General features: G+C 53.3%; 1 protein-coding gene across 1 annotated transcript in view; it reads left to right on the forward strand.

Annotated features, from left to right (window-relative positions):
- ASTN2 (astrotactin 2) overlaps positions 1 to 26,892 on the forward strand; it is a 338,016-nt gene that overhangs the window by 162,262 nt on the left and 148,862 nt on the right. Inside the window, 1 exon segment of the mRNA XM_050714656.1 lies at positions 22,678 to 22,828. Within this exon segment, the coding sequence (XP_050570613.1) occupies positions 22,678 to 22,828 (151 nt within the window).

Below are 26,892 nucleotides of genomic sequence, written 5' to 3' on the forward strand. Positions count from 1 at the left end.
TTGAGACTGCCCCTTTGGCCGTGTTTGCAGGCAGAGCTCACCCCCCCCAGCTCAGGGCTGTGCCGTGGGATGTCCCTGTCACTGCCTGCCCAAGTCCTGGCTAATCCCGCCTCTGCCACCCGGTCACCCGTGGCCGGAGGCTCTCTCCCCGTGGCAGCTCTCTGGGAGTCGTGCTGAACCCGGGAGCACACAATTAAGCACCGGCTAATACTTCCCTGCTACTGTGGAGGGCTTAAAATGACATAAATGAAGAAGCTGAGAATTAAGGCAGGATACTGTGTAAATATGCTCTGAGCTTTTGCAACGAGAAGTCTCTTTATTCAGTTCTGTCCACATTTTCACTCTCTCTTTTTTTTTTTTTTTAATCAGTGCGTGTTAAACGCAGATGGGCCAGAGCTGAAGACGTTGACTCTGAAGTGGAGTTGCTGTGGGTTTGGAAGCAGCTTTGGGCTGTAGCTGAGTAGTTTATAAAGGGTTAATTATAACCCAGTGGGTTGTTTAATAAAGGGCTCCCTGACCTATAGAGTCCGAGAGGCGAACACGTTGCTTATAACCATCTGTAGCAGGCAGGGTCCGTGTGTGACGGGCCCTGACATCTGTTAGGGCTCATCTACCTGAGCGAACGCTGCGGGGCAGCTCTTCTGTGCCAGCTCCCCGGAGGGATGCCCTGAAAACCCCGCACAAAGCGATGAAGTTAACCTGCACCAAGGCTCTTGACCCCAGCCCCCATTTATCCCACGTGTGCCCGTGCCGACAGCCCGTGCCGTGCCGGTATCTCAGCACCGAGGCCGAGTTTCCTGGGCGGCAGCGCCCGGTGGCGAGGTCCCTGCGCAGGCAGGAGGAAAGGGTTGGTGGTGGTGCCCAGGAGCGTCCCCCCCTCCGGCTGTATCATGATGCTTTCCTTTGGGGGAAAAAACCTTGCGGGGTTCTGCTCCCTGCCTGCCCCCAGGCAGTGTTCGTGGTGGTGTTTTACCCAGGAGCTGGTCGTTGGCATCCAATGGGTCCGGATATCATGGGCGAAGGACTTTGTGGCTCTCCCAGCAGTGACACTGAGCGCTCTTAGACCTGCTCCACGTGGTTGGTGTGGGCACCTCAGGCTGATGCTAATTTATTACGGGCAGGCTGTTCCAGGTTCTCTGTCTCTGTTCTTCCTTGCCCTTCCTGACCACGTGGCTCGTGTTCCCTGTTCCTGCGGGGAGGTGTTGGTATCTCCGGTTATCGTCACGCGTCTCCTCGTGGGAAGGGAGATCTGCGAGGCAGGATGTGGTCCTGCGCTGACGGGAGCCAAGGAGCCAGAGCTGGGCGTGTTGTGAGACCTGGCTTCTTCTCTCTCTTACACGAGCTCCTTGAGGACGAGCTTGTTGAGGTAGGAGCAGATGGCTGGAGCTGGTGGGATCCTGGGCAGACCCGAGCCTGTCCTTCCCCCTGCAGCCTGCCTGGAGGGAGCCGTGTCCAGGGGAAGGAGCCCGATTGGGTTTGTGTGAGTTTGTCGTGGTGCCAGACCACTGTGATGGCATGGGATTTTGGGGGCGAAAGGCAGGGTTTGTGTCCAAACACAACTAATACGTGATACCAGAGTAGGAGGAGAGTCAGGAACAGCTGCACTGACCTAAGTGCTTTTCAAGGCATCGCCTTTGGAGCTCAGGGAGTTACAGGCTCCCCTCTTCCCAGTACACCCAGGATATGCTGCAGCATAGGCAATTAATTATAAGCAGAAACCTCCTCATTTATTGAAGCCTAGTTTATAAAAAGAAAAAATACAGCTTTTAGCCTGAGCCTGAAAAACTTCATTGCAGTGAAAACGGTGCCTGGCTCGCTTGTAAAGCAAAAGCGGGCATCAGATGGGCTCAGGGACAGCTGGGGGGGCAGTGGGAGGGACGCCGGGTGCCTGGGGAGCAGCAGCACTAATCCTCCACCCTGCTGCACAGATGGGGGGGAAGAAACCAGAAATCAGTGCTGTCTCCTCAGCCAGCCTTGAGAGAGGCCAAGAAGCCCGTGGAATTGAGCACAAATCTGGAGAGTGCTGGTTGTGTGCCATTCAGATTCATCAGCTGCGGCTTTGCGGAGGTTTAAAGGACTCTGAGGTTTGCTGTCAGATGTCTGCCCCCTGGCCTTTTGGCAGCCTGCTCGGGAGTACGCCGGGCGTGCACGGGGTCTGGGCTCCCTCTTTTTGTCACCCCGGGTGGCTGATCCTCCTGAGGCTGATGTCCCCTGCCTGTCCCTCTCTCGATGTCATCCCAGCCCCTGGGGCTGTGCAGCTGCGGGTGATGGGGTCTGCAGGGTATCGGGAGCATCCCAGCGGATGCTCCAAAAAAATCCTCACCATTCCTGCTGTGCCTGCAGCACCTGGTCAGGCAGACATAGGGTGGTCCCATATCAGCCCCATTGAATTTGGGGGGATGGCGTGGGTTGGGCTGTGTGAGGTAGCTGCAGCAGATTGCTGGCGGGATGTCCCCAAGCTCTGGCCTCTCCATGGCAGCTCTGCCATCTGGTGTGTGCCAGCACATTGCCTGCTGTCACCAGGATTTTGTGACCTTTGCAAGGTTTATCTCATCTTCCCTGGCTTTCCCTGGTGGGAGCAGGGCTGGGGATGCTCGGGCAGTGTGAAGGCAGATGAGCTGGGCTGGGGGCTGTGTGCGAGCCCATCGATTCTGCCGGTCCCTGGGTCAGGGACCCACGCAGACACTCAGAGCATGTCTGCAGAAATAAAACCAAGCACGAAATGCCGTGTGACCTATTTAGGAAAGCCACGTTTCTGCTCTGACTTGGTGCCATACAGTCCTGACAAATCCAGTTCTGTGTCCTCCACTGCTGCCCGGAGCTGAAATCAAAATCTATTTAGGCCCATCTGGATTTTGAAATTGGTTTCCTTCGGTCCACAATTGTCATTTTTTTTCTTTTTCTTTTTTTTCTTTCTGATCCCACAAATGGGACACCTGCATAGCTGCCACTCACTCTACCTGTGTGCTAGGTGAGACTGTGCCATACAAACCCCTGGGGTGGCTGGGAAATGTCTCTGGTCATCGTGCTTCAGCTGGCTGGGGTAAGCTGTCAGTGCCATGCTGTGCCGCCCAGCACAGCCCCACATACCCCATAGAAATTCTTCTGTGCTGGCAAGGGCTGCTCCCTTTCCCTTCCGGTGGGTGCACCCCACTGAGCAGCTTCCCAGTGCTGCAGTGCAGCAGTTTCTGTGCATCCATGCTCGCGCCCCGCATGCTGAAGGAGGGATACGTGCCTCACCCTATAACTGCACGCACGCCTCTGCAGCTCTGGCTCGGCGAAGGCGGCTCCTTGCCTGCACAGGGGGGTGGCATGAATGGGACAGCAGGGGAGCTGGTCAGGCTCGAGGCATGCAGCGACATGGGCACGGAGGTCTGAGTGTGTGCTTCTGTCCCAGTCTCTGCCTCTCGACATCACTTGTCTGGTCTGAGTTCGCATCGGGGGTTTCGACCCGACGGAGCAGTGGTTTGGGAGCAATTGTGAGCTTTTGGGAAGGCTCATCCATCGCTCCTCGTTGTCACCCGCAGCTCACACACAGGAGAGTGAGGACTTTTTTAACAGTACCACTTCTGGCTTGGCCGAGGCACAGTTTGCGGGGAGGAGGCTTTGGCACAGGGCTCTGCCTTGGGCACGGCCCCCCCTGCCCAGCCGCCCAGCTCTGAGTACAGGCAAGGCAGCGGGAGGCAAGGTGGGAGGGTCGTCAGGTCCTGCAGCCCTGACACTGGCTGCCTTGGCTGCCAAATTCCTCCTTCCTCCGATGAGCACGTTAGTGTAAATGTCAGCAAGGATCAGTACCCAAACAGCCTGAGGAACATTACTGAAACCTCCCCTTTTCACCTCCCAGCACAATTTTTGAACGCTCTCTCACCACCTCGCGGTGTGCTGTGAATCCTGACCGCGGTTGCCTTGCTAACGATTTCCCGGCATCGCTCTGTGGAAATACCTGTCCGGAGAGATCAGGTGTTTCCCTTTGCTCAAAGAACAAATGCCAAACTCCTCATTGCGGAGCGGAGAGATCTGATCCAGGCGGGCATCAGCAGGTCGGCTGAGTGAGGGCAGGCAGCACCGCAGGGCTGGAGCTGACTCAGGTGCCCACTGCCTGCCCCATCCCATTGTGGCTGTTGGGGCTGTTTGGGCATCCTTATGGGGTCACAGGGCATCATCCCCAGTGGGGACATGGTGGCTCACCCTTTGGGAGTGCAAGCCAGGCCAGCACCCAAGATCTTCCTGAACTCAACCCTGCCTCAAGCCCCCGTTGGCTCAGCCCATCCCAAAGGTCTCTGGTCCTCTCCATGACCCCATCCAGCACCAGGCAGCCCCCTCCCGCCCCCCAGCACCTGGAAAAGAGGATTTCCTGGTTCCTCCCGGTGACAAAATCAATACCAAAGGCTTCCATTAATATTCCAGGAATGGCAGAGAAGATTGACTGCCTCATTAGCAGGCATCGTGTGAAACTCTGACAATAATTAACAACTGAACAGTCTTATTTGCTGGCCTATCACAGAAGTATTCAATCAAAAATGTAATTTGCTCGACGCTCCCATTTACCATAAAGAGAATATTCCTTCAAAGTTTTAAATAGACTAATTAAGAGGGAAGAAATACAGGGAAAAAATTATTAACAGTATAGTTTTAATGGGAAATTACTGGAGCGTATTAATAATGCAATAACCATTTTTAACAGCTGTCTGTCAGTTTGTGGGCCGGGGTAATTAAATTAGTCACTAAAGGGTTAGTCAAATTAGGCGTCAGAGAGCAGTGCTGGGGCTAACGAAGGCACGTCAGGCTTAATGCTCCAGCACATGGAGAAGGAGGAGGAGGAGAAAGAGGAGGAGGAGAAGGAGAGGAGAAGGAGGAGGAGGAGGAGGAGGAGGAGGAGGAGGAAGAGAGGAGGAGGAGGAAGAGGAGGAGGAGGAGGAGGAGGAGGAGATGCCACCAGCGTGGAGGCAGCAAACCTTTCCTGGGGCCAGGGGGATGTGCAGGGCTCAGCCAGCCCTTGCGGAAGCGCTTGGTCCTCTAAAAGCTGGGGGTGCCCCCGGGAAGCTGCAGGCCCCCGACCCGAGATGCTGCAGCCGCAGCATGGGGCCGCCTCAGTGCGGGGATGGGGCAGGGGAGGGCTGGGCATCAGCAGAGGCTGGGTTCTTCCCAGAAAAAGCATAATTAAAAACCAAAAGCTTTTCTGAGCATGAGCACGGCTTGCAGCAGCCTCCTTGGTGATGTCCACTTCAGCCTGATGTTGCTGGAGGTTTTTTTCCCTTTCCCAGAGCCAGGAGATAGCTCTGCAGGGGCTGTTTGGCAGTTGCTTTCAAGGCTTTATATTCTGCGGCTTTCAGGCTCATGTTCCCCCTTCTTCTCCCCCTTCACCCTTTTTGAAATGAATCTCAGTTAATTTGGGATGTTGTCGAGTCTGAAACACATCTTTCTTGCCGCCAGCCTATTAAAAAATGTATTTACAGCTCCATAAAGCAAAGCCAGCTGTCAAGGTAATGTCCTGCTGGCTCCAGTGTGTTCAGGGCAGAGGGTAAGGATCTGGGGAGGCGCTTGCACCATTGCAGTGAAGATTTTAAGCTGAACGAAGAGGTTTCTGGCTGGGAAAATCATTGCATTGGCCTGGGGAGGTGTTCATGGAGGTCTGGGGGGCTTGGGTTCCCTGCCAGGGAATGGCTCCTGCAGCGATTCACTTTGCTTCCTCACTGTAAATCCGGATGGGGATGTTGGCCTCTGGGTCTGTGTAGGAATGGATTACTTTTTCCACTGTGTTCCTCTTGAGATTTCATACATTTTCGCTATTTTGAGTCGTTGAGGTAGGATCTTTTCTATGGTGTATCTGTGTAGAAAAACAAACCAATGCGGAGCAAAAACCAAACCCAGAAATAAGCCCCCACCCAGCAAGAGGTACCAAATAACCCGGTGGCTGGGACTTCTGGAGGGCACAGAGGTTTCTGAAACCACGACCTAGATCATGCAGAGCAAGAACATACGTTTCCATATAGCTGCTTGCACTCTGGGCTTTTCTGGACAGTTCTCTGGGTCTGATCTTGCAGAGAAGCTCTTGAGCAGTGAGGTGACGGACAACCTAGGAGAGGGGAATGGCCAAAGCCATCAAAGCCAGCCAGACACCCGGATATCCCCCAAAGCACAAAAAACACTCCCACCCCTATCCCAGCCTGGTGAAGGGCCAGGCGAAGCGTGCTGGCGAAGGCAGGCTCCACTTTTCCTCACGTGTTGGAGAATTACGAGCCGTATAGATTATTTTAATGGCCGTATTACTTCCAACTGTGCTTCTACCATCTGTTCTTCCCCAATTACGGATGCAAAAACCCAGCATGTTTCTCCATTCCGGCAGTAGAGAATGAAATATAAGTGCTATAAAAGGGTGTATATTCTTTGAACAATGTAGTTGGCACCTGTGATACTTTGCTCATGCTTCTGACGTGCGTCGGCTGGGATGCCCTGCCTGGTGCCAGCACCGCTCTGCAACGATGCTGCGAGCTGCGGACACAGGCAGCTATGGATAAAAGGAGGAGGCTCCTGTGCTACACGATTTGTCCAAGCTGAATTATTAACGCTGACCAAGCGTCGAAGTGCTACAAAACTCAACAAGAACCTCTTACCTCCAGCACAGCGATAAACAGGATCGAGGCACGGCAGGAGGGAGGGAATTAAGGCAGGACATCAAAGACCGACTTCCATCAAGTAAATCATGCCATTGCTTCAGTAAAAGAGCCCTTAAATATTTTATTAGGGATTTTCAACAACTACCAAAATTAAGATGGAAGGGATGAATTATTAAAAAACAGATTAACTAAACTAGCCTCTGAATTAAACATGGGAGGTAGCCACCAGGAGCAGCGCTGCCGCTGTGTACCGCAGGCACCGCGTCCTTCAGCTGGGCATGGTGGAGGTGCCAGCAGAGGGGCAGTGGCGGTGCCGGTGCGATTGAGAGCTGTGTGCTGCTCTGCTTGTAGTGCCAGGGCACTGAAAGGCCAACTGCAGGGTCGGGAGACCTGTTCCAGGTGCTGCATGTGCAGCAAAGGAGGGCTTTCTGCCTTGGAGTGACGCGGGCTAAAAAGGCACGAGGTGGAGCAAAGCAAATGCTACTGGCTTCCCTGCAGGAAACAGCCACAAAAAGGGGACTTGCCTGAAGGATTTGAGTCAGGAACTGAGCGTTTGTTTGCTGTGTTCTGGTGTCACAAACCCCAAAACACTCATGGCAGGAGGGCGACTCTGCCTGCGTGCATCCAGCACAGTGCTGGGTACCGGTGCTGGGTACTGGTGCTGGGGAGCAGCCCCGCAGAGCAGGATGCTGGCTGCAGAGCCGGGGGCTTTGCAGGGCAGAACAAACAAGGGGTGCTCGGGTGCACGGTGGGATGAGCTGAGCCTGGACAGGTTGTGGCGTGGGTGTTTCGGGCGCCTTGCTGTGCCCACAGCTCGCCACACGCCCACGAGCAGGCGGCTTCGGCGCCTTGTGCCGCAGTTCCCTCACCTGTCGAGTGAAGATGAAGCAGCGAAGCACTTCCTAAAGCGGCCGTGAGATCCCAATTTGCTGTTCGGTTGCCCTTGCTGTACAGTCTGTCCCGACGTGACACACACAGGGCTACGGCAGCCTGTGCATGCAAAGCACAGCCGAGAGCAGGAGGTGAGATGCTTTTGTCTGCGGGCTTTTTGTTGTTGTTGTTGCAGCCTCCGGGAGGGTGGGCGTGTTGTCTCTGGGTGCTAAGCACAAGATGTGGTGGAATCTCTATTTGCTCTCCCCGGTACCTCGCTTTCTTCTTTTTCCCCCTGACTTGTTCAAAGCTCTTACGTGCAAGTCTACAATCAAAACCCTGTGCGTGCCAGCAGTCGTACAGCCGCCAGGAACAATTCGCAGTATCTACAGTAGCACTGCTTTAAGGTTCACTCTAATGGAACAAGTGGAAGCTCCATTCATAATAATAATAAAACACTGTTTTGCAGTTATGTGCCGCGTTTCATCTTCACAGCTGAGAGCAGCATTAATTAACTGCACGGCTCCGTGGGAGGTAGGTAGCTGGTGTCGTCCCCGTGTTACAGATGAGGAGTCTGGAGCAGCGACACATCTCGTGAGCCGCCCGCGGTCGTGCAGCAATTCAGCAGCAGAGGCTGCAATAAATCCAGCAACGCCAGCTCCCATTCCGGGCTTTATTTCTGGTAACATTCCCTCCTCGTTCCTCTGGCAGAGCAGCCCCTTAGGAGTTTTAAGGTCATCTTCATTTCTTAAACCTGACTTTGGTGGTGGAGAGGTAGAAGTGAATGTTGCTGAAGTCGAACTGGGGCAGAGGGAGGCTCTTGTGATGCGGATGGGAGCAAGTTCCTTACCCTCAGGCTGACGGCTGGCGGTCGGTTCAGCTTTGCAATGCTCCTTCCAACGAGACAAAAAATTGGAGAGGCAAGTTCAGTTTGGTCTTTCCTTTTGCAAATATGTGTGCAGAGGTCTGTTTAGGTAGAATGGTGTAAAAAACAAACAACAGACTGTTTTCTCGCTCGTAAATCTCCAGGTTTGTCTTTCAGGTGAGCTCTGCATTCAAAAAGCTCTCGGTTGACTCCTCTTCGAAGGGTCACGTTCGCAGCTACTCCAGGGGTTTCTTCTGATGCTGCTTAGTGGCTGAAAAATCCAACTTGGTCATGTACGTCTCAGTCTGTTTGTTTGGGAGGCTTTGGGTCAGGCCCGCTCACTGTGCGGAACGGGCCAGGGCATTGCCATGCCCAAAGCATCGCCCCGTGACCAGGGGTGGCATGTGTGCCACCGAGCACCCCATGTCCCCCGCGAGCCCCCGTGGGGCAGGCAGCCCTGCTGCTATGTGCAGGGACCGAGCCTGGTGGACTCCAGGCATCCCATCGCCTGCAGGGATGAGTGGTGAGTGGTGCTGGTGTCGAGCATTTCCCCACTCTGTCGGGGAACAGCAGGGATCGTCCCCTCCCGGGAGGTTTTTCTCCACCGCCCAGCTCCCAGCATTTCCCCAGCAGCGCTGCAGGATCCGTCCCTTGGCATGGCTCTGCCCCCGTGCTGGTGGCTGCTCAGCATCCAGTGCCGAGGTCTCACTGCTCGGAGCTTTTGTAACCTCCTTTGTATTCGCCCCGCTGACGCGGGTTTGTGTTTTGTGCTGTACAAATGCCTGTTTTGTACTGAGCACCTTCCCGCTGCTGCCTCCTCGGCGCTGGATTTTACATTTCTGTCTCTCATACCTTTTGAAGGAAGCAAGTTGTATTCTGCACAGCCCCATCCCATCCCCTCGGCTCCCTGGGAGCAGACCATGGATTAATTAGCATGGAAACCTTTCCGATTAGTCTCTATTGTTAAAGTAGACACTAAAATAAAAGCGGAATGCAATGAGCAGGAGGAAGAAGGTGGTCCTGCAGTGCACAAGGGCTTTGCTTTTCCTTTCTTTTCTTTTCCTTTCTTTTCTTTCCTCTCTCCTCTTCTCCTGAGCTCAGTCTCCTGTTGCTGGATGTGCAGCCGGAGCGCGGATTCCCCAGCAATCTTCACCTGCTCTGACAGATTCCATCGGGCAGGAGCAGTGATGACCACGTCCCACACGCCAGCATCTTATGCAAATTGTGGTTCAGACTGAGCATCCGTCTTTGGCTGGCAGCTGGAATGAAGGTGATGGCTGAGGGCAGGATGGCTCAGAGGGAGGGATGCTCCCATCCCACGCACCTCTGCCCTCAGCTCCCATCGCTGACCCACGGGCTCAGCCTTTGGTGCACCCCACGTTCAGGTTCCCTGCTGGAACACAGCTCCCCCAGACACGTTTGATGTGGGGCGCTCGGTGCCAATAATTGATCCTGTCGAAGAATCTGCCAATGGGCATGGTCTGTTCTGCCTTTAATAAATGCATGCATTCTTTATGCCCCACTATATAATGCAATAACATGATTTACAGAAAACGGCAGGATGTCTGCAGGTGTTTGGTACCTGAGTGAGTCCAGAGGAGCTCCAAGTAAACTTCGACATCAGGGTGTGTTTGTGTGTGAGCTCGGTGCTGCGTTACGGTGGTCGCCTGTCCTTGAGCAGTGCTGCAGGCGCCTGCCTGGCCCCATGGTAGTGCCTCTGGCACCGGCAGATGCTCCAACACGTGGCTGGAATCCCCCACGGTCTGATCCCAGGATTTGGGGCTGGGGTGCTCTGTTTTAAGGACTGAGTCACGCAGCAGAGTCCCAGCCCAAGAAACACCGCGCTCCCAGCGCTGAGCTCCCAGGGGAACAGGGACAACTGGTCCTCACCAGAGATAGGGGCTTGTACACAGCTCCGGCCTCCCTGCCTTTAACCCTCTCCCTTCCTCAGGTAAATGATGATGTTCCTGTTTCCAACTCCCTGCTCAATTTGTCTTGTTTATTGACCCAAGCAGAAAGTCAATGTTTTCTTCATCTGCCATTTGCTTTGATGGCAGCCAATTTGGTTCAGCAGGAACAAAAATGGATGCAACAGAGTTCAGTGCCAGATTTTTGGTCTTTTTTTTTTTTAAAATGCTGATTATCTTCCTTCCTTCCTTTTTTTTTTTTTTTTCCTGAATGCACCTGGCCCTGGACGCAGCTTGGCAGCATTCGCTCTATGATATGGCTGCAGGCAAGGCTGAAAATGTGCAGCAATTCCCCTGGGGCTGCAGAGCCAGGAGGACGCCCGCGGGTCAGCTCATTGCAGGTGGCAGCCAGGTCTGCCCGCTCCCTGCCAGTGCCTGTGGTTTGGAGGTAAAACAGTTGCATCTGGGGGCTTAATGCGCGTTTAGAGCTCGGCGTCTTCCTCAGAAGGCTGGAGGCCACATTTTGCAGCCGTTCCCTGGATCAGAGGTGTGCAGGCACCGCACCGCAGGCTCCCCGGGTCTGTGGTTTGCTTCTTTCACGATCTCTGCCGGGGTATTCATCAGGCTGCAAAGCAGCAAAGGTTCAGAACTAACGAATGAGCAGAGCTATCCCACGCAGAGGTCTGAATAGAGCTCCTGCCCCAAAGAGCTTGCAGGCCCAGGCTAGCATGTGGTGGCCGTTAAGCAGTGGGGCCGTACTGGCAGAGCTCACTGCAATGGTGGCAGGAGGGGCACGGAGCATGTGGCATCTTCATGGGGAAGCTGAAAAAAAGGCAAACCCTTCTGGCAGTGTGTGGGCAGCTTCCGGATAAGCCACAGTGACCTAACGGGTTGTGGCTGCAGCACGGGGAGGTCCTGGTGCTCCCCCAGCCATGGATGCCCATCACTTCGCCACACCCGTGGTGGCCTCTCTGATCCTGGGCTGTGCCTGTTCAGGGAGGTAAACCAGCAAAGCCCTTTTCTTTCTGTGTGGCAGGAAGCTATTTGCTTGCAGGTGCTCTCGTCACCAGGCAGCGGTGGGATGGGTCCCTACCAAAGGCAGCGGCAGGTCAGGGTGCCCCAGGGACCAGACCCAGGGAGGTGAAGTCCTCAGAAGGGTTTGGTGCCCAGCCACCTTCCCAATGTGTGCTGCCCTTGTGACAAACGCAGCTGTGCTCCCAGGAACTGCTAATGAGTGCTGGGCACCTTGGGAAACACAGTCCACATTGGGTGCCTTGGTTAAGAGCTGAGGCCTTTTGAAAAAAAAAATCATCCATATGGATGGGAAATCCCTATGCAAATCTCTCCCCAGGTATAAAATTAATTGGATACTAACTTCACAGGCTGCTTCTGGAAACGAGCTCTAAATAACTCCGTTGTGTTCCTCTGTCTAAGGACATTCACCTGGCTTTGTGGAAATCACCGGGTGTTGCTGACAGAAGGCACTATATATAGCAGGATGTGCATACATGTATAGGGATGCATAGAGGCACCCGTAGGAAGTGCCCCAGGTGAGTGGTGTTTCTGCTAAGTGCAGCTGTGGGTTTTGCTCCTCGTGGGCGCACCGTGGCCGATCCCCGGTGTGCAGGACCAGGGGAGCTGGAGGGGTCTGGTGGTGCCTGGGATGCAGAGATCGGGGAAAGCCATACCGCGGCGTGGTTGTTGCAGGTTCAGCTGCATCTGAAGCTTTATTGCAGGGCCTGGCATTGCCCTGCCTGTAGCAGGAGAGCTGTGGGATGTTGCACTGCCTGCAGTCGCCAGTGCCTGCTTTCCCAGGCCTCGACACCATCTCTTCCCAGCAGATCAATAAGAGCAGCAGGTGCTCAGCAACTGCGAAAAATCAGGGCATAACCGTCTGCTGCTGCAGCCCTGGCCATTTCCTATTTATCTAATCTAATTCTATTGGCATTTCTAAAGTGCTTTTCACCACTGCATCTAAGCACTTTGTATGTACCTTGAAAAAAGCCCACAATCGCTGTGTAATGAGGGTGGCTGGGTCTGGGATGTGGGCTAATCCTGGTGCCTGCGTGCAGGTGAACAAATGGGCTCCTCCTATTTCCCTACAAAGCCCAACTTTCCCTACTGACCCTCACAAACTGCTACTAGCTCAGATCCAGAAAGCCCATTAGATCACAGAACTTACCCGAAAATACCCTTGAAAGTTGTAGAAAGGAAGGAAAAAAACCAGCAATGCCCATGTGCTTAAGCAAATATTCAAAGCTGAGCTACAGGCAGCCCCAGGCTGGGATTTGCAAGCTTGCAGTTGCAAAGTGCTGCTGTAGGCACCGGTCACCTTGCAGAGACGCAGGATGCCCCGGCATAGTGACATTTTGCAGGCAGGTGTGCACGATGCCATTGCATGAGCAGAGCCGTGGATGCCAGACCTGCACCCAAGGGTGAGGAAGGAGCCATCACAAGTCGCATGGGGATGGCGAACAAGCAGTGAGCTGAAGTCCTGGATTGCTGATCACTAATTATTTTGAAAGGCGAAGAGCTGGGGAAGGTGACGAGGTGCTCGGTCCCTCCCCAGCATCCTGCACGTTTAATGAGGCCGGGTCAGGTGCGGACACGTGTGCCTAGGAGAGGGGTCGGCTGTCAGCTGAACTGCTCCTGGCCATCTCAGAGGGGAGATTAATGGGATTTTTGGCCATGCTGCACGGAGCTGAAGTGTGGTCTGCTTGGTTCTGCTTTATTCTAGGTCAGCCCGGGCAATCGCTGCCTCGTACTGGGGGGGCCTGACCCATCTCGTGATGTTTTCAGCCTTTAATAATTTAGGATGATACATCCCAGGCCTTCTGTCCAGGATTTTGCTTGATTGCTTGTTTTTCTAAGATCTCTTTCGCTTCTCCAGGCAAAACCGTGGCAGAGGATTGAGGCAAACATTTATGAGGCTCTTTTACAAGCAAAAAACAAACAAACAAAAAACAACCAACAAAGTACATTAATTTGGCCAGCTTAAAGGCTCTTCTGAAAACCTCCAACTGCTTTATGCAGAGTGAAGTCTTGTTTGATTTTAGCAGCGGAGTGCTCCCTGGCTGAGCACAGAAAGCATCCCCAGGGAGGGAGGCAGCAGGCAGCCAAAAGGGATGGGAAGAGGACCAGGGGAATGGGACATGCCGGGACGAGAGGGGACAGGACCGTGAGCGGGGCAGGGAGGGCCTTGCTCCTGCAGGTTGAGGCTGAAGAGCTCTGCCTGCCCACAGGCTGAGCGATGCTGCGTCTGGCAGCTGCTGGAGATGAATTCCTTCTTTTCCAGCTTAAGAATCTAAGCACTTGCAACACCTTCCCCTTCCTCCCTCCCCAGAATAAAACCCCAAGCGACCTCCTCTTTAGCAAACGTTATTAAGGTTGCAGAGCTCCAAAGCCAACAGGTGCCAGGGTCAGTTTGCTGTGCAGCCTTCAGGCAGCCCCTCTGTGCATATGCATTATGAAAACGTCTCTAATGGCACAGTCATGCACTAGTTTTCACCTTTGCCTCACTCAGCACAGGCAATGAACCTGCTCGGGGAATGATCTGCGTTAATGTGGAGCAGTAAAAACTTCCACCCGAGTCAATGAGAGCTGTGCTGTGAGCAGAGGAGTGTCATTTAATGCTAAGTACTCTGAAAAAATCAAGTCTAAATGTCTCAGATTTGGTTCACGTAATGTAGTGGATATTTTTTACATTGCCGTTCCCGGGTCTTGGCTCCCCATCTGTAAAACGGGGACGGTAACAGGGAGATTGGGAACTTAATCACTTTATTGGTTGTGAAATACTGCTGCTTTCTGGTGTCGAGCAACGAACAAGCAACCCATGAGGAGCCGAGTAATTGTGCATGCAGAGCAGTGTCTGAACAGAGCACGATGAAGTGGGAGCTCTGCGTCCTCCGACGAGGAGAAAACAATACACTGAGAAGCTGCAAATGGATTTGTTTGTAAGGCACTGAGAAACCTGCAGGTGTTCAGAGGCACCTGGGGTCGTTTGGGGATGCCCTAATGCCAAGCTCCCCGCTCTTTCTGGCCCCTGGAGACGCTGAGCTATTGCTCAGCACCATCACCTTTGGCAGCCGGGGAGGATCAGGTCGTTCAGATAACCCTCCGGTATGTGGTCTGGCAATCAACACCTTCATCAGAGTGCATAATTACCAGGGGCTGAATTAAGGTTGCCTAGGCAACCTTAGGTCTCACATTTTCCAAAGTTTTGAGTATGTGACTTTGCAACCTGTGCCATTTCCTTCATGGTACTTCGCACACACCCGGTGCGCACCTGCGTTGTATGGGGCTGTGGGCTGGGTCCGTGTCTCAGCGGCTTTGTGCTGTCATTGGGGTCCACAGACACTTTGGGCTTTCCTTGCGGGCTCCCTCCAGGTCTGCCTCGCAGAGAAGATGCTCTGCAGGATCTTTTGCTGCTGGAGATCCCACCAAGCAGGCAGAGAAAACCTAGAGGGCTTTGCGGCTTTGCTCCCTGGGGATTAACCTCTGGGTTCTGCACTTGGCAGCCGCGCTGGATGCGGGTGGCAGGATGGGGAAAAGGGAGCGACCGTGACTCCCTCCCCTGGGTCGCACCCAGGTACCAGCAGATCACATCATTTAACTGGGAGGAGGTTTAGAGGTGGTTTCGGATGCCTCATCTTGCAGCATCAGTGAGGTCTGCCCGGCAGCGCTCGCTGCTGCCTCCGGTCCCTGTCCTGGCCAGGTATTCGCCTCTCTGCCTGACACCGCCTTGTCTCTGAGCAGGGAAGGGGCCTCTCCTCCAGTTTGTGTTCCTAAACGTAAGGCAGAAATGTATTTACACATTCACTACTTTGAAATTAATGCATTGGGAAGATGGGATGGAAGGAATTGCTGGGCAAACTGAGCTAATAAAAATATTAATTAGCATAGAGAAATCATTTGATAATTTTCATTTATGTATTTTTTTAATTATGCATTGCTTCCATGACTGATAACCCCGCACCATTAGTGTGATCCATTTAGCTAGATAAACATATTACTTTGTGAGTTAATTAGTGTTCAATTACTATCAATTAGTATGTATTACTACCACCGATTCCATGTTAAGCAAGCAGACTCCACCGCTGTTAATTGTTCAAATTATTAATGGTTGGAGCTGCCTGGAGCCCCTCGCCACAAGGTGCAGGTCGGTATTTGCAGTGCTTGGGTGACCCGGGGTGCTCCCAGGGCTGCCACAGCTCCTCCCTGAGCCTCCAGGTTTCTTTTCCTGGTGCTCCGAGCGTGACAATTTTGTATTATTCGATTTCTTAAGGTGTTGAAGCTGTGCTTTCCACATGCTCCTGGCATGCTGCAGCTTTCTGAACATTCAGAAATCAGGTTGCGAAGATTTTTTTCTCGGCAAGTGAAGTTTGGAGTAGCTGTGTGCAAGAAGGGAAGGGAAAGAAATGGGTTAGGCTCATCTCAGGTAATTTTGAGGCTTTCGTAGTTACTTAATGAACTTCATAACAAAAGTTAGCACACCTAGGTTCGGTGTGTCTGTCTCTGGCTGCCAGCACAGAGGGAAGCAGACTGCCGTGAAGTCCTTTCGGGACAGTTAGCTGAGGTTTGCGGAGCAGCTGTGACAGTATCACCAGGGATCCACCTTTGTGTGAAAGGAGGAAAAATGGTTCCATCAGTGCCGGACAGCTTCAAAACAGGGAAAGTCACATCCCGCCTTGAATAATTAGCGCCTGATGAAACTAATGAGGAGTGTGTGGAAGGCGTGCAGCAAGTGGCGATGTCTGCCCAGCGTGGCACGGCAAGGCTGAGACCTGTGCTTTTGGAGAGTTTTCTGTCCCCCTGAGGGACAAACCCCATCCCATCCCGACCCATCCGTCCCACCCCACACCATCCGACCCCATCCTGCATTTTGCTGTTAAGGGGGCTGAAGCACAGGAGCATCTTGATGGTGCCACCACTGCATGGGACATGCAACCTGGTGAATTTTGGGGGTAATTATGAGCAGCTGTGGACTGGTTACTGATGCACGTATCTCCAGCGCTCTTAACGAATATGGTTCATCAAGTCTGTCATGGTTCTTGTGCCTTCTCTTAAACCTGCCTATGCTGTGGTTGCTTGGGAGAGTGAGCCCGTGCCACTGTGCACAGAGGGCACTTGGTTAGCTTTTGGTTCCTGCAGAATCAAGGCAGCGATTCCGAGGCTTTCCTGAAATGGGAAAAATGTTAAGAATTGGGAAAGACTCGGTCACTTCATGTGTGGCATCCCAGCCCTTCACAGGGCAGAGCTGCACTGCAGAGCTTGAGGGGGCCTCAGGTGGGACTGGGGGGACCCTTTCCTGGCCACCCTGGGCCCACAGGGACATGCGCTGTACAGGGTGGGTCTTGTCAGGCTGCTTTTATTGTGTAGTGTTTGTTTTGCTTTGCTTTAATTAAATTTCTGGTCCTTCTGGTTGCCAAGGCAAGCTTTGAAACGCTCCGGTGGAGCGATGGTTTTATTGACTCTCTAGCAAATTATTGAAGCGTGGTAGGAAATTCTTGACACTTTCAACCTCAAGGTTCTTGGGAGAGCTTTTGTTGTTTGTTTGGTTTTGTTTTTGTTTTCTTGCAAGTGTTTATTATAGCATTACCAAAAGAAGTGGAACTATCAGGAAAATTGATAGCAAGCAGCACATCGGCAGTGATGTGACAGGTAGCTCCACTGAAATGCCTTCTCTGATGCCACCCAAATAAGGATGATTTCGCACAGTTTAGGGCCTGACATGGATGACAGTTTTTCTTCAAACCTCCCATCCCTGTCAGAATGACTGAAAAACGTCTGTGGGTACACTGGACAGACTTGAGAAACTCAGCTCTTCCACATAAAATAAGCAATCCGCTCCGTGCCCACGCATCTCCTTGTACCACGTTAAGAAACCTGGCTGAGGAGGTGAGCTTAAAGATTGAAACCGTGCAGTTTGTAAGGCAGAAGCTGCCATCCCCTTTAAGGCAGCCCCACGACCCACGTCTGTGCGTGGTGGCCCCTTCGATGCCGTGCCTGCAGACCAGCTTCCCGGAGCATCTTTGCTCTCTCAGTGCATGGAAGTGTTCGCTCTGGAGATGGCTCGTGGCTTGGTGCTTCAGGAAGCGGTCGCTTCATTCATTGCAGATGCTGTAAAGAGTGCAACGGGTGGAGGAGAGGGTTGTAGAGAGGTTGGTCTCTTGTTGCAGGCAGAATTTAAAAAAAATAATAATCTTGAATTCTTGGGAGAATCATGCTCTGTGGCTTTTTAATCAGAGACCACGTCTTTTCAGGTGACCATTTATTGCACATTTGTCATAGTTTGGATGTTTAACTGCACAGCTCTTTATACAAAACTGCTGGCCTGTGTCATGATGAAACCAACTGGAATGGTGCCACGAGCACCTGAAGTGCTAGGAGTACTACAAATAACTTTGAAAGCATCTCCAGTTGGAGACCCAACAGTGGTGAACACCTTTAATCCCTCTCCCTTGTTGCCTTGATTCCCCAACTTGATTGTGAACAAAATAATACCAGGACCGTGGGCAGAGCTGTGAAAATGAACTAACGTAGGGGAGGTTTTGGGGTTTTTGGGTGACCCCAGGGAAGGGAAGTCCCCGGGGAGCAGCATGGCCCTGCTTTGCGGATGAGCATGGACACGTTGTGTCCTGCCTGCACGCAGCTGGGCTGGTCAGATCCTGACACCTCGTGTCTGCACGCTAGGCTTTGCAGAGGTAATGCTTTCCCATATCCTGTATGTAAGTTTTATTTTACAAAATGTGATTACTGGTTTTGCAGAACACTCTCGGCTTTGGGAAGTGCGTTGTTTCTGTAACGAGCTGTGCTCGGCGTTGTTTAGCCTACCAGAGCTCTGCATCGCCGGGGTTTGACGCAAGCCAGGGACAAAGCACTAAGTGAGCTTTGCTTCCACTACAGGCTGCAATTCCCACTACAGGCTGCAATTCCCTCTCAGGTTTGATCTTTCAAACTCACAGCTGAGAGCATTCGCCCTCCCCAGCTCCCCAGCTTCCACGAGCGTTTGCAGCTCGTGGCTGGCAAAGACGTCCCCGACCCGCGCGGCTGCAAAGCGAGCGCAGAGCCAGGCACCCAGGGGCTCCGCAGGTCTGGCTTCCACGGTCCCAGCAGTTCCTCCGAGCGGTTTGCTCGGCAGCTCGATGCAGAGTTCAGCACCCTCTCTAATGATTTCAGTGCTGGCTGTTTTAGCAGAGGAAAAAGAGACGTGAGGGGAAAAGGAAAAGGAGAGAGAAAGACAGGAGCAGGTGAGAGCACGGGTGGTCCTCTGAAAGCATTATGCATGGGGGGAAACGAAGTGCTCGTGGCATAGCTGGGGACCCCAGGCATTGCTCTGGGTAAATCCATCCCCGGGTGAGATGCCGAGATGGGGCAGGAAGGAAGGGAAAAGGCGGGGGGTATCTGGATTTAATGTCTGGATTTAATGTCTGGCTGCACAGGGAGACACCTCGCAGCAGCAAGGAGGGCAGCCCTTTCCCAAGACCTGCAGCACAGAAGCTTCATGGCCAGGAACCAGTCAAAATTGCTCAGGGAAGCATCTGTTGGGCTGAAAAATGGAGAATCTGGGTGTACATTGCTGAGTAATCTTCTGCAAGTGCATCTGCTGGTAAGGTCCCTGAGTGGGGTCTTGCTGCTGGAAGTAGGAAACAAGGGGGCCTGGGGGACAGGCGCTGCCCTTGCCCTGGGCCAGGCGTGTCCCACGTGTGCTGCTCCGTGCAGCTGAAGGCAGCCAGTGCCTGTCCGGGTGTGGGACCGGGGTGACAGAGACATCCCCTGTGCGTGGCCGTGCTGCTGGGGGAGGGCGAGGTGCAGGAGAGCGATGGGATGCTCCACGTGGGGCACCGGGTTGTCTCCTCGGGGTGAAGCTGCCTTGACACTGCAGCGTGCAGAAAGTCATGGACCCCAAATCTCCAGCCTGATCCCTCTCCAAACACAGCTCGGGGAGCAGATGGTGGAGCAGTGCTAGCTTAGTCCCAGCTTGCCTCCTTTTCCTCTTTGTTTTTCTCAGTGATGGTTAACCTTGCAAGATGCTGAAGTCTTTAACCATTAGTAGGCAATAAAAAGGGGCAGCTGAGTTGAATAACACCCACTAATCCCCTTCCAAGATGAGCTGGAGAGCAGAGCCACTGTGATGCTCAGGAGCTTATTCTGAGATGAGCACTTTGGAGGCTTTGAGAATTGCATGGTGTTGATATTTCATGAATAAATAACCCCCAGCAATATTTGTCACTGAATCTGCTTCATTAATGAGGGCCTGGAACAAAGGGGGAGGATGCAGAGCCGTGATGAGGTTGAGGAGGAAAGCATTTTCGAGTGAAGTGACACACACAGGTGACAGGAGGTGGCACAGGGTGGGTGCCACGGTCCTGTGCGGGAGCTGCACAAGGTCTGATGGAGAGCAGGGCTGCTGTGCATTACTGCACGGACCACTTGTGGCATTATAACTTGTCAGGAGGGTAGGTTTTACCAAGGTGTGCTGTGTGATCAGTGGGCTCCGACAGGGAGCAGAGTGTTTTGATGGAAAGTGTCACCTGGGTGTCTGGGGGTGTCTGGAAGGGCTGGGGAGTGAAGCAGGAGTGTGCGTGTGTTCACAGATGTGTGTGTGCTCGTGGGGAATCTGGCGTCAGAAACGAGGTCGCTCACGCCTAAATGCCCTTTTCGACAGTCCTTAATGCCTTCTTCAGGCTGGAGGGGAGCTGCCCCATCCTCCCAGCGTGCCAGGGTCGGGGACCCCCTGGGGGTCTTCCATTTGCTCCACCTGGCCGTGGCATGGCACTCCGGAGCTCGGGCACGCAGGGAAGTTTTGCTCCACTGCCCTGCTCCACCTTTCTGTTACTTCTTGGAGCGGGGCCACACACCTCTCAGAGCTCTCACTGCCCCCAGGTGCATGACACAGTACTTACAACCTGTGTGGAGGCATCGAGCATCCAGCTCCCCATCCTCTCCGTTCCAGGATCCCCCTTCAGACAACTCTCCAGTTGCCCACGCGTGGTGAGCTCGGTCTGACGGGCACAGCAAGGCTCTGGTGCTGTGGCCACGCTCAGTAGGCGCAGGACCATGGCAAAAATTAGTCTGTTTTCCCCTAAACTATCTGGGCAGCTGCAGGAAGGGGCACCCAAGTGGGGACCCTGGCAGCATCGAGGGCAGGAGCTGGAGGGGAAGAGGCAGAGGGGCAGGGGATGCCCGGCCGGAGCTGGGTGACATTTCAGCGCGTGCCTCCAGCTGTGCTTCCCCACCTCCCAGAGACGTTAATATTTTAATAGGCTTAATGGCTCATTCAGGCTCCTCTGCGGTGATCCGTGATGCCAGGCACCGTTTTGGAGAGTGAGATTCCTGCTCCCCCCTCTGATTGCAGAAGGTGTGTGAGCCTCCAAGCATTTGTGCCTCCAGGTTGGAATTAAAGCCCAGTGTGGTCCTGATCTGCTCAGCATCCGACCCAGGTGGGGCTGGGCTTTCTGCGTGGCTGGTGGGGGAGCTGTCACGGTTTTTGTGGATTTTTTGGTTTGGGTTTTTTTTCGGTTAGTGAATAATATGCCCTTTCTCTCCCCACTTCCCTCCCGCAGAAATATGCGCCCTGATCTAATATATTCTCCCTTTCGCACTCCCTCACTTCGGAGGAGCTGCAAATTCTGGTGGGAACAGAGTGCTAATAGAAAAGGGCCTCTAAAGATATTTGAAACATGACCAAGAAAGGACAGAGGGAGATTCAGCTCCAAATATACTGGAAAATCTAGGAGATGGGCCAAGAGAGGGGGAATATGGGAAACGAGATAAGCAAGAGGGAAAAGTTAATTGGGAAGCATTAATTGGGGTGAAAGCGGGCAGTGCAGACAGCGAGTCCCGGCTTCTGGAATCCAAGAATTGCCTGGAAATCCTAAATCTGTTAAAACTCGACTTGAAAGCTGCTTCTTTTTGTTGGGTTTGGTCTTTGGATGATTTTTGCCCTGCAAGTTTGCAGGGAAAAAAAACTCAATTACGCCCTAAAGGCTCAGAAAGCAGAAGGCAAATTAAGGAAAAAAACCCTCCTAATGATTGATTTATTTTTAAAATCTCATCGTTTTTATGCCAATCTCATTACCATTTTTTTAAGGCCTGACTCATGCTTTTTCCAACGCTGGGTGTTGGCAGGGCTGCGTGTGTGAGTGTGACGGCGCGCCTGTGCGCAGGGGCCCTCCTCTGACGGATGGCGCAGCGCTGCTCCGCTGCCGTCCTCAAGGACTGCTGAATATTCCTCCTCTGCCGTTCTCTTGCCAAGCGTGAGATTTTTGAATTAAAAAACTCCAAAACCAGAGCGTAGCAGCGGGCATCGAGTGGCTGTGCGGGCTGCTGGGTGCCGCTGGGAGAGCAGGGGAGGTGCCGCAGGGCAGTGGCAGCGCCACGTGGCTGCCAGCACTGCCTCATGGGTGGTTTAAGGCCAGAGGGTCAGTGTTTATTTGCACCCTCCTCTGGGTAAAGATCTAATAAATAGCCTGTGGAGGGCAGGTCCGTCTCCATCACCGACTTGTTCTGTGACCTTGAGTAAAGCGCTTCGTCTCCCCCGCGTCGCTGCTGTCGGTGTCCGGATCCGGTGCCCAAGATGGGTTGCAGCAGTCTGTTAATGTACGGAACATGCTCTGCAGATGACAAATACCTTGGAGATGCTCAGAGCTCTCAACAAGCATCTGCGTTCCCTTAGCAAGAACCCAGCACAAAGTGCCGGAGTACTTTGTCACAGACAAAATCTGCTGCGTGCGCAGCTCGGAGAGGCAGGGCTGGGAGCTTCTCAAGTCTTTATATGACCATTGAATTCATCAGCGTTAGCGCTTCTTGCACGCTTAAGAAAGGCGTTTCGGAGCACAGCTGAGCCTGGGGTGTGCAGGGCTGTGATGGAGAAGCTGTGCCCAGACACCCCCCAAACCCCGCTGGGGTCCCCAGCCCCGCAGGCACGAGCATCCCCCGCCCACATCCCAGCAAGAGTGAAGCCGAGTTTTGTGTGGCTTTAAATCCTAAGGGAGGTCGCCACATGTCAGATGGGGTGCAGGTGCCCAGGGAGGCTTGGCTCAGGTGTAAAACATCCACGAGGAGTTTCACTGTTGTGGATTCACTGTTGGCTCGTATGGGGTTGGTTCCCCACTAGTAATACTAACCAGGCCTCTTGTAGCAGGCAGTTTGCACAGGAATGGTAGACAGGTAGGATCTTGGCAACCTCAGAGCTGGCTGATTTTTCTCAAGGATGTCAAAGCTGTGCAGCAAATGAATTATGCAGCAAGGTCATCAAGCCTTCATATTCTTGGCACACTTCCCTCGACCAAGTTTTGTTCATCTCACGCTGTGATTTTGCCAGAGCAGCCCTCCTTGTGGATGAGGTGTGGCACTGCCCGTGCTGCCGCCTCCCCGTCCCTCCCCGCCCGCTCTAACGGTGCCTTTTCTCTCCAAGGGAAGAAGCGATGCTGTCCACATACTTCGAAACCATCAATGACTTGCTCTCCTCCTTCGGGCCTGTCCGGGACTGCTCCCGCAACAACGGCGGCTGCACCCGCAACTTCAAGTGCGTGTCGGACCGCAAGGTGGACTCGACGGGCTGCGTGGTAGGTACCGCGGCCGTCCCGGGGATGGGACCGAGGGGATGCTTGCTCTGGAGATGGTCTCTGGTCTGCACACTGAGTACAGTGCACATTTTGATCTGTTTCTGAACACGCTCACATCTGACCAGACAGCCGGCTGTGCCCAGAGCCCTCTTAGACCACAAATTTTGGGCAGAGGCTCCGAGTTGTTCCCAACTATCGATGCACAGAGGGGTTTTGCCATGCTTCTGAGCGGGCTGCCTCAGGGCTCAGCACAGCAGCCAGCGCTGACCCCTCTCCTGATGGCAACAGCACCGCTGGTCGGGGCAAGGAGTGAGCCTGAAACACGGGGCAGGGGGCAGAGCCTCGGGAAACTGCCAGGGGAAGCTGGAGCATCACTGCTCCGTCTGCCCAGAACAAGACAATTATTAGCATGGGAATGCGTGTACGCCTGCCCAGAGGGGAAGTGCCATCAGAGGGGATCACAGCTCGGCACCGCTGCCCCCAGCCCCTGCTCCGCAGCCCCCAGCTGCCGCAGGCTGCGCCCATCACCCCTGCCCGCCGCCGAGGCAGGAGTTAAGTGTCTCTTTATTTATTGAAGATGTTTACACACGGCAGCAGCCTGGAAAGGTCAGGCTGGAGTGGTGCCGTCTCCGGGGTGGCGTTTTCATTATCCCCTTCTCCGATTGCTTGTTAAGGCCATTTAGCACGGCAGCCTGATGTGTCACAGGCAGCGCTCGGCCCTGCAGCGCCCGCGTCTCCTCCTTCCTATTCCTCCCCCTTTCGTGCTTTCTTTTGCCATTGTTGTTTTCTTTTGTTCTGGCCCTTTCCAGGGAGGGGCTCGGTTTCAGGCTTTTTTTTCTTTTTCTCCTTTTTTTTGGGTGTCATTTTGCTCTGAAAACTAATGTGCCTCCCAGACACTGTCAGAAACAATCGGGGCTCTGATTGCCCTGTGCCGCTGGGAAGAGATGCCTCTTTTTAAAAGTCAAGATATATTAAGATAGAAATTGTCAATAAATTACAGGCCTAGCATTCACCCTGCCGACACACAGAGCAGCAGAAATTGAAAACTGTGTCACTCAGGGAAAATAACCCCCCCTGCTTTTGTAATGGCTAAACGAGGCCGTATTTAAGGAGAACAAAACACATCCAGCAGGAAGGCCGGGAGAAAGGAGTGGGGAATCACCTCGGGGCACATCCTGCTCCCCAAGGGCTGTGGCCTAGAGGCGCTGCCTGGTGCCATGGGGGTGCCAGGGACCCCGTGCCCCCATCACGCCAGGTCCCAGGGCCGTGCATCCCCTGGCAAGGGCTGTGCGGGGAGAGCAGACGGCCGCAGAGATGCCCACCCCTCCGCGTGGCTCCTTTTTCCCCAAAGCCTGAGGGCAGCAGTGCTGAGCCCCATAACGGAGGGCTGCTTTCATCCCGGATGCGATGTTGGGGGACTTAATGCAGCCCTCCCCGTGGAGACATGCCGGAGCTGCTTTGCAGACGGCCTCACGCTCTGTTGCTTGGGAAATTGCCTTTTCTCCCTTCCATCCCACCTGCTGGCGTGGAGCTTCAGCGGGAGCTGGGCGGGGAGTTTGGAGATGCAGCGGTGCTGGGATGCAGCCGCATCGCCCCTGCTCTGCCCCCCGCTGCTATTCATGCAGGATTTTACACCCATCAGTGCCCTGCAGGTGCCCAGGAATTGCAGCACTGCAAGCAATCGTGGCTGTTCCCTGGAAAAGAAAAAAAAAAAAAGCAAAAACCAGCGATTCCCCGATCCGGGCTCCCTACGGGCTGTTTGTGGCGCAGGGTGGGACTGCAGGTGGCGGGAGCTGAGTTTCTGACCCAGCCACAACCTTCGGCTGTGACCTTGAGTCCCCCTCGGCCCCAGTTTCTCGGTGCCAACGTCTCCTCCCCAGCTGCCTCCCCAGTGCTGCGGGCGTGAGCTGGCTCTCCAGTGCCAGCAGGGATGGGGTCATTTGCTGCACATTTGCCGGGATGTCAGTTAGTTTTAAAGCTGAGCTGCTGTGAACTCAATTTGCCAATTTGGTAAGTGCTATGGGCAATATCGGGATGTAATTTAATTAAACTATCCTCTTTTTATAGAGTTCAGGGAGCACTCGCATACTAATTTTAGCACTAGGTTTGCTTCAGCTTTGCTCTGGACACTGTTTCTCAAATCATGACATGTTGTTAATCTTTACCAGTCAACAGTTTATTAATTTGCCGAGGACCACAGAAGTATATAATCAGTGGTTCATCAATCAAGGCTAAATCCAACAAATGTTCCAGGCAGGTACTGAGCATAAAATATACATGTAGGCTTGTAAGCAATTAATACCCACCAGAGCCGGAGCCTAGCAGCTCAACCAGGGAACAGCGCAAATCTCAAAGATTTCTTCCTTTTATTTATAATCATCATCTGTTACCTGCTCTTTCATGCCCTTAACACAGCTTCCAGTAATTCTGAGGATTGAGGATGCATTTATCTTAGGGCTTTTAGCAGTGCAGTCCCTGCCATTACCTAATTGTTTGGTCTTCAAAGGACACATTTAAGACAATGGGGGCAGATGCTTGCAGATATAGGTTTGGGGCTCTCCCAGGTTGGTCTCCTTGGGCTCATGGAGGAGACACGAGCACGTCGCTCTGTTAAAACCCTGCGTGCGAGGAGGCACCTGGGAGACCCGAGGCTCAGACCCGCAGTCTCAGCGCTGATCTCTGTATGGGAAGGGCGATTCTCAGGGCTTCGGCTGCCAGCTTCCCACCAGGGTCTTTTTTTCCCTCTTCTCATGTGTTCTTTTTTTTTGTTATTTTTCCTTGTACCCAGTAGATGGCATTAGTATACAATGTTTTTCTGCACTTCTTTACTTATCGGAGGATTTTTATTCCTTGCTTCATTTTAAGAAGTGTGAGTTGCCACCTTGCTATACCTGTGGTTGGGATTGCTAACTGGAGCCTTGCCTCTGAGCCCGACATTGCAGCACAACAAAATAGGCCCCAAGCTCTAGGAAACGCATCTGTTTCCATATTGTTGACGGGTCAGAGGAAGCCACAGGCATTTCCCAGGAAAACAAAATCCCAGAGAGCATCTCTAAATCCAGTGGCTCTGGTCTGCCCCCTGAGTGCAGTGTGAGGGTTGTGCCATCATCCAGGGATCCCAACAAACCCTGTACAGGAGAAGCAAGTCAGGATGTAGTCCCTGGAGGAATATACAGTGCTGACCCCTTTGCTGGCACATCGCTAACTGCTCAGCCAGGAGGGTAGAGGTGCTGGAGGAGGGAAAGGGCTTGACCCGTGCATGGCGGTCATTTATAATCTGAGTTGCAAAGCTGTGAATTGGACCTGAGGGAATGAAGGAAACACCTGCAACGTGGCTAAAACTCAGGTTTCCCCACCTGCCACTTGCCTTGGGTTTGCTCACACCTATTGGCAGCCCCAGTGAGGTGAGCGTGTCCCAGTCCAACTGTGCCTCTTGGGATGGGTCTCACCACCACGTGAACCTCCAGGAGAAGCAGGAGGACACGTGTTGTCCAGGCAGTGGTGGGGAACGCAGCTCGGGGTCTCACATCAGGGCAGCAGCACAACTGAGCTCCTTGTTTCCCTGCTGTGCAAGCCACTTTGCAGCAGCAGGGGGATGCAGGGGTGAGATCTGATGGTTCCTGTCCCACAGTACATGGAGCAGGGCTTGGTCAGCCCCAGAGCACCACCTGAGAGGTGTCAGCAAGAAGGAAGGGACCAGGCCCTGAGTACTGCTGACTTACACCTTAAATTCAGCAGATCAGCACCACCTTACTGCTCTCAGACTGAGCTCCTGATAGCAGAAATTTATTTCTAATTTAAGAAAAAAAAAAAAAAAAGAATTGGCCACAAGCACAGTATCATCTGCTCTTCTTCATGACCACGGGGTCAACGCATCAGGTAGGAGAGGGTTTGTCTCCAGGGCGTGCAGAAGGGAAATGGGCTCTTAATTACCTCGTGGCCCGTGCTGTGACACCTGTGCTGTCACTCCTGGCCTTCTTAGACATAGAAGGAAGAGAATTTGGCATGGTCCACACAGACGTATAAGCCTTAGCTCAGCCTGTCTGGAGCTAATCCTTCTCTTT

Source organism: Cygnus atratus, chromosome 19 (genome assembly GCF_013377495.2).
Source record: "Cygnus atratus isolate AKBS03 ecotype Queensland, Australia chromosome 19, CAtr_DNAZoo_HiC_assembly, whole genome shotgun sequence".
Lineage (NCBI taxonomy): Eukaryota > Metazoa > Chordata > Aves > Anseriformes > Anatidae > Cygnus > Cygnus atratus.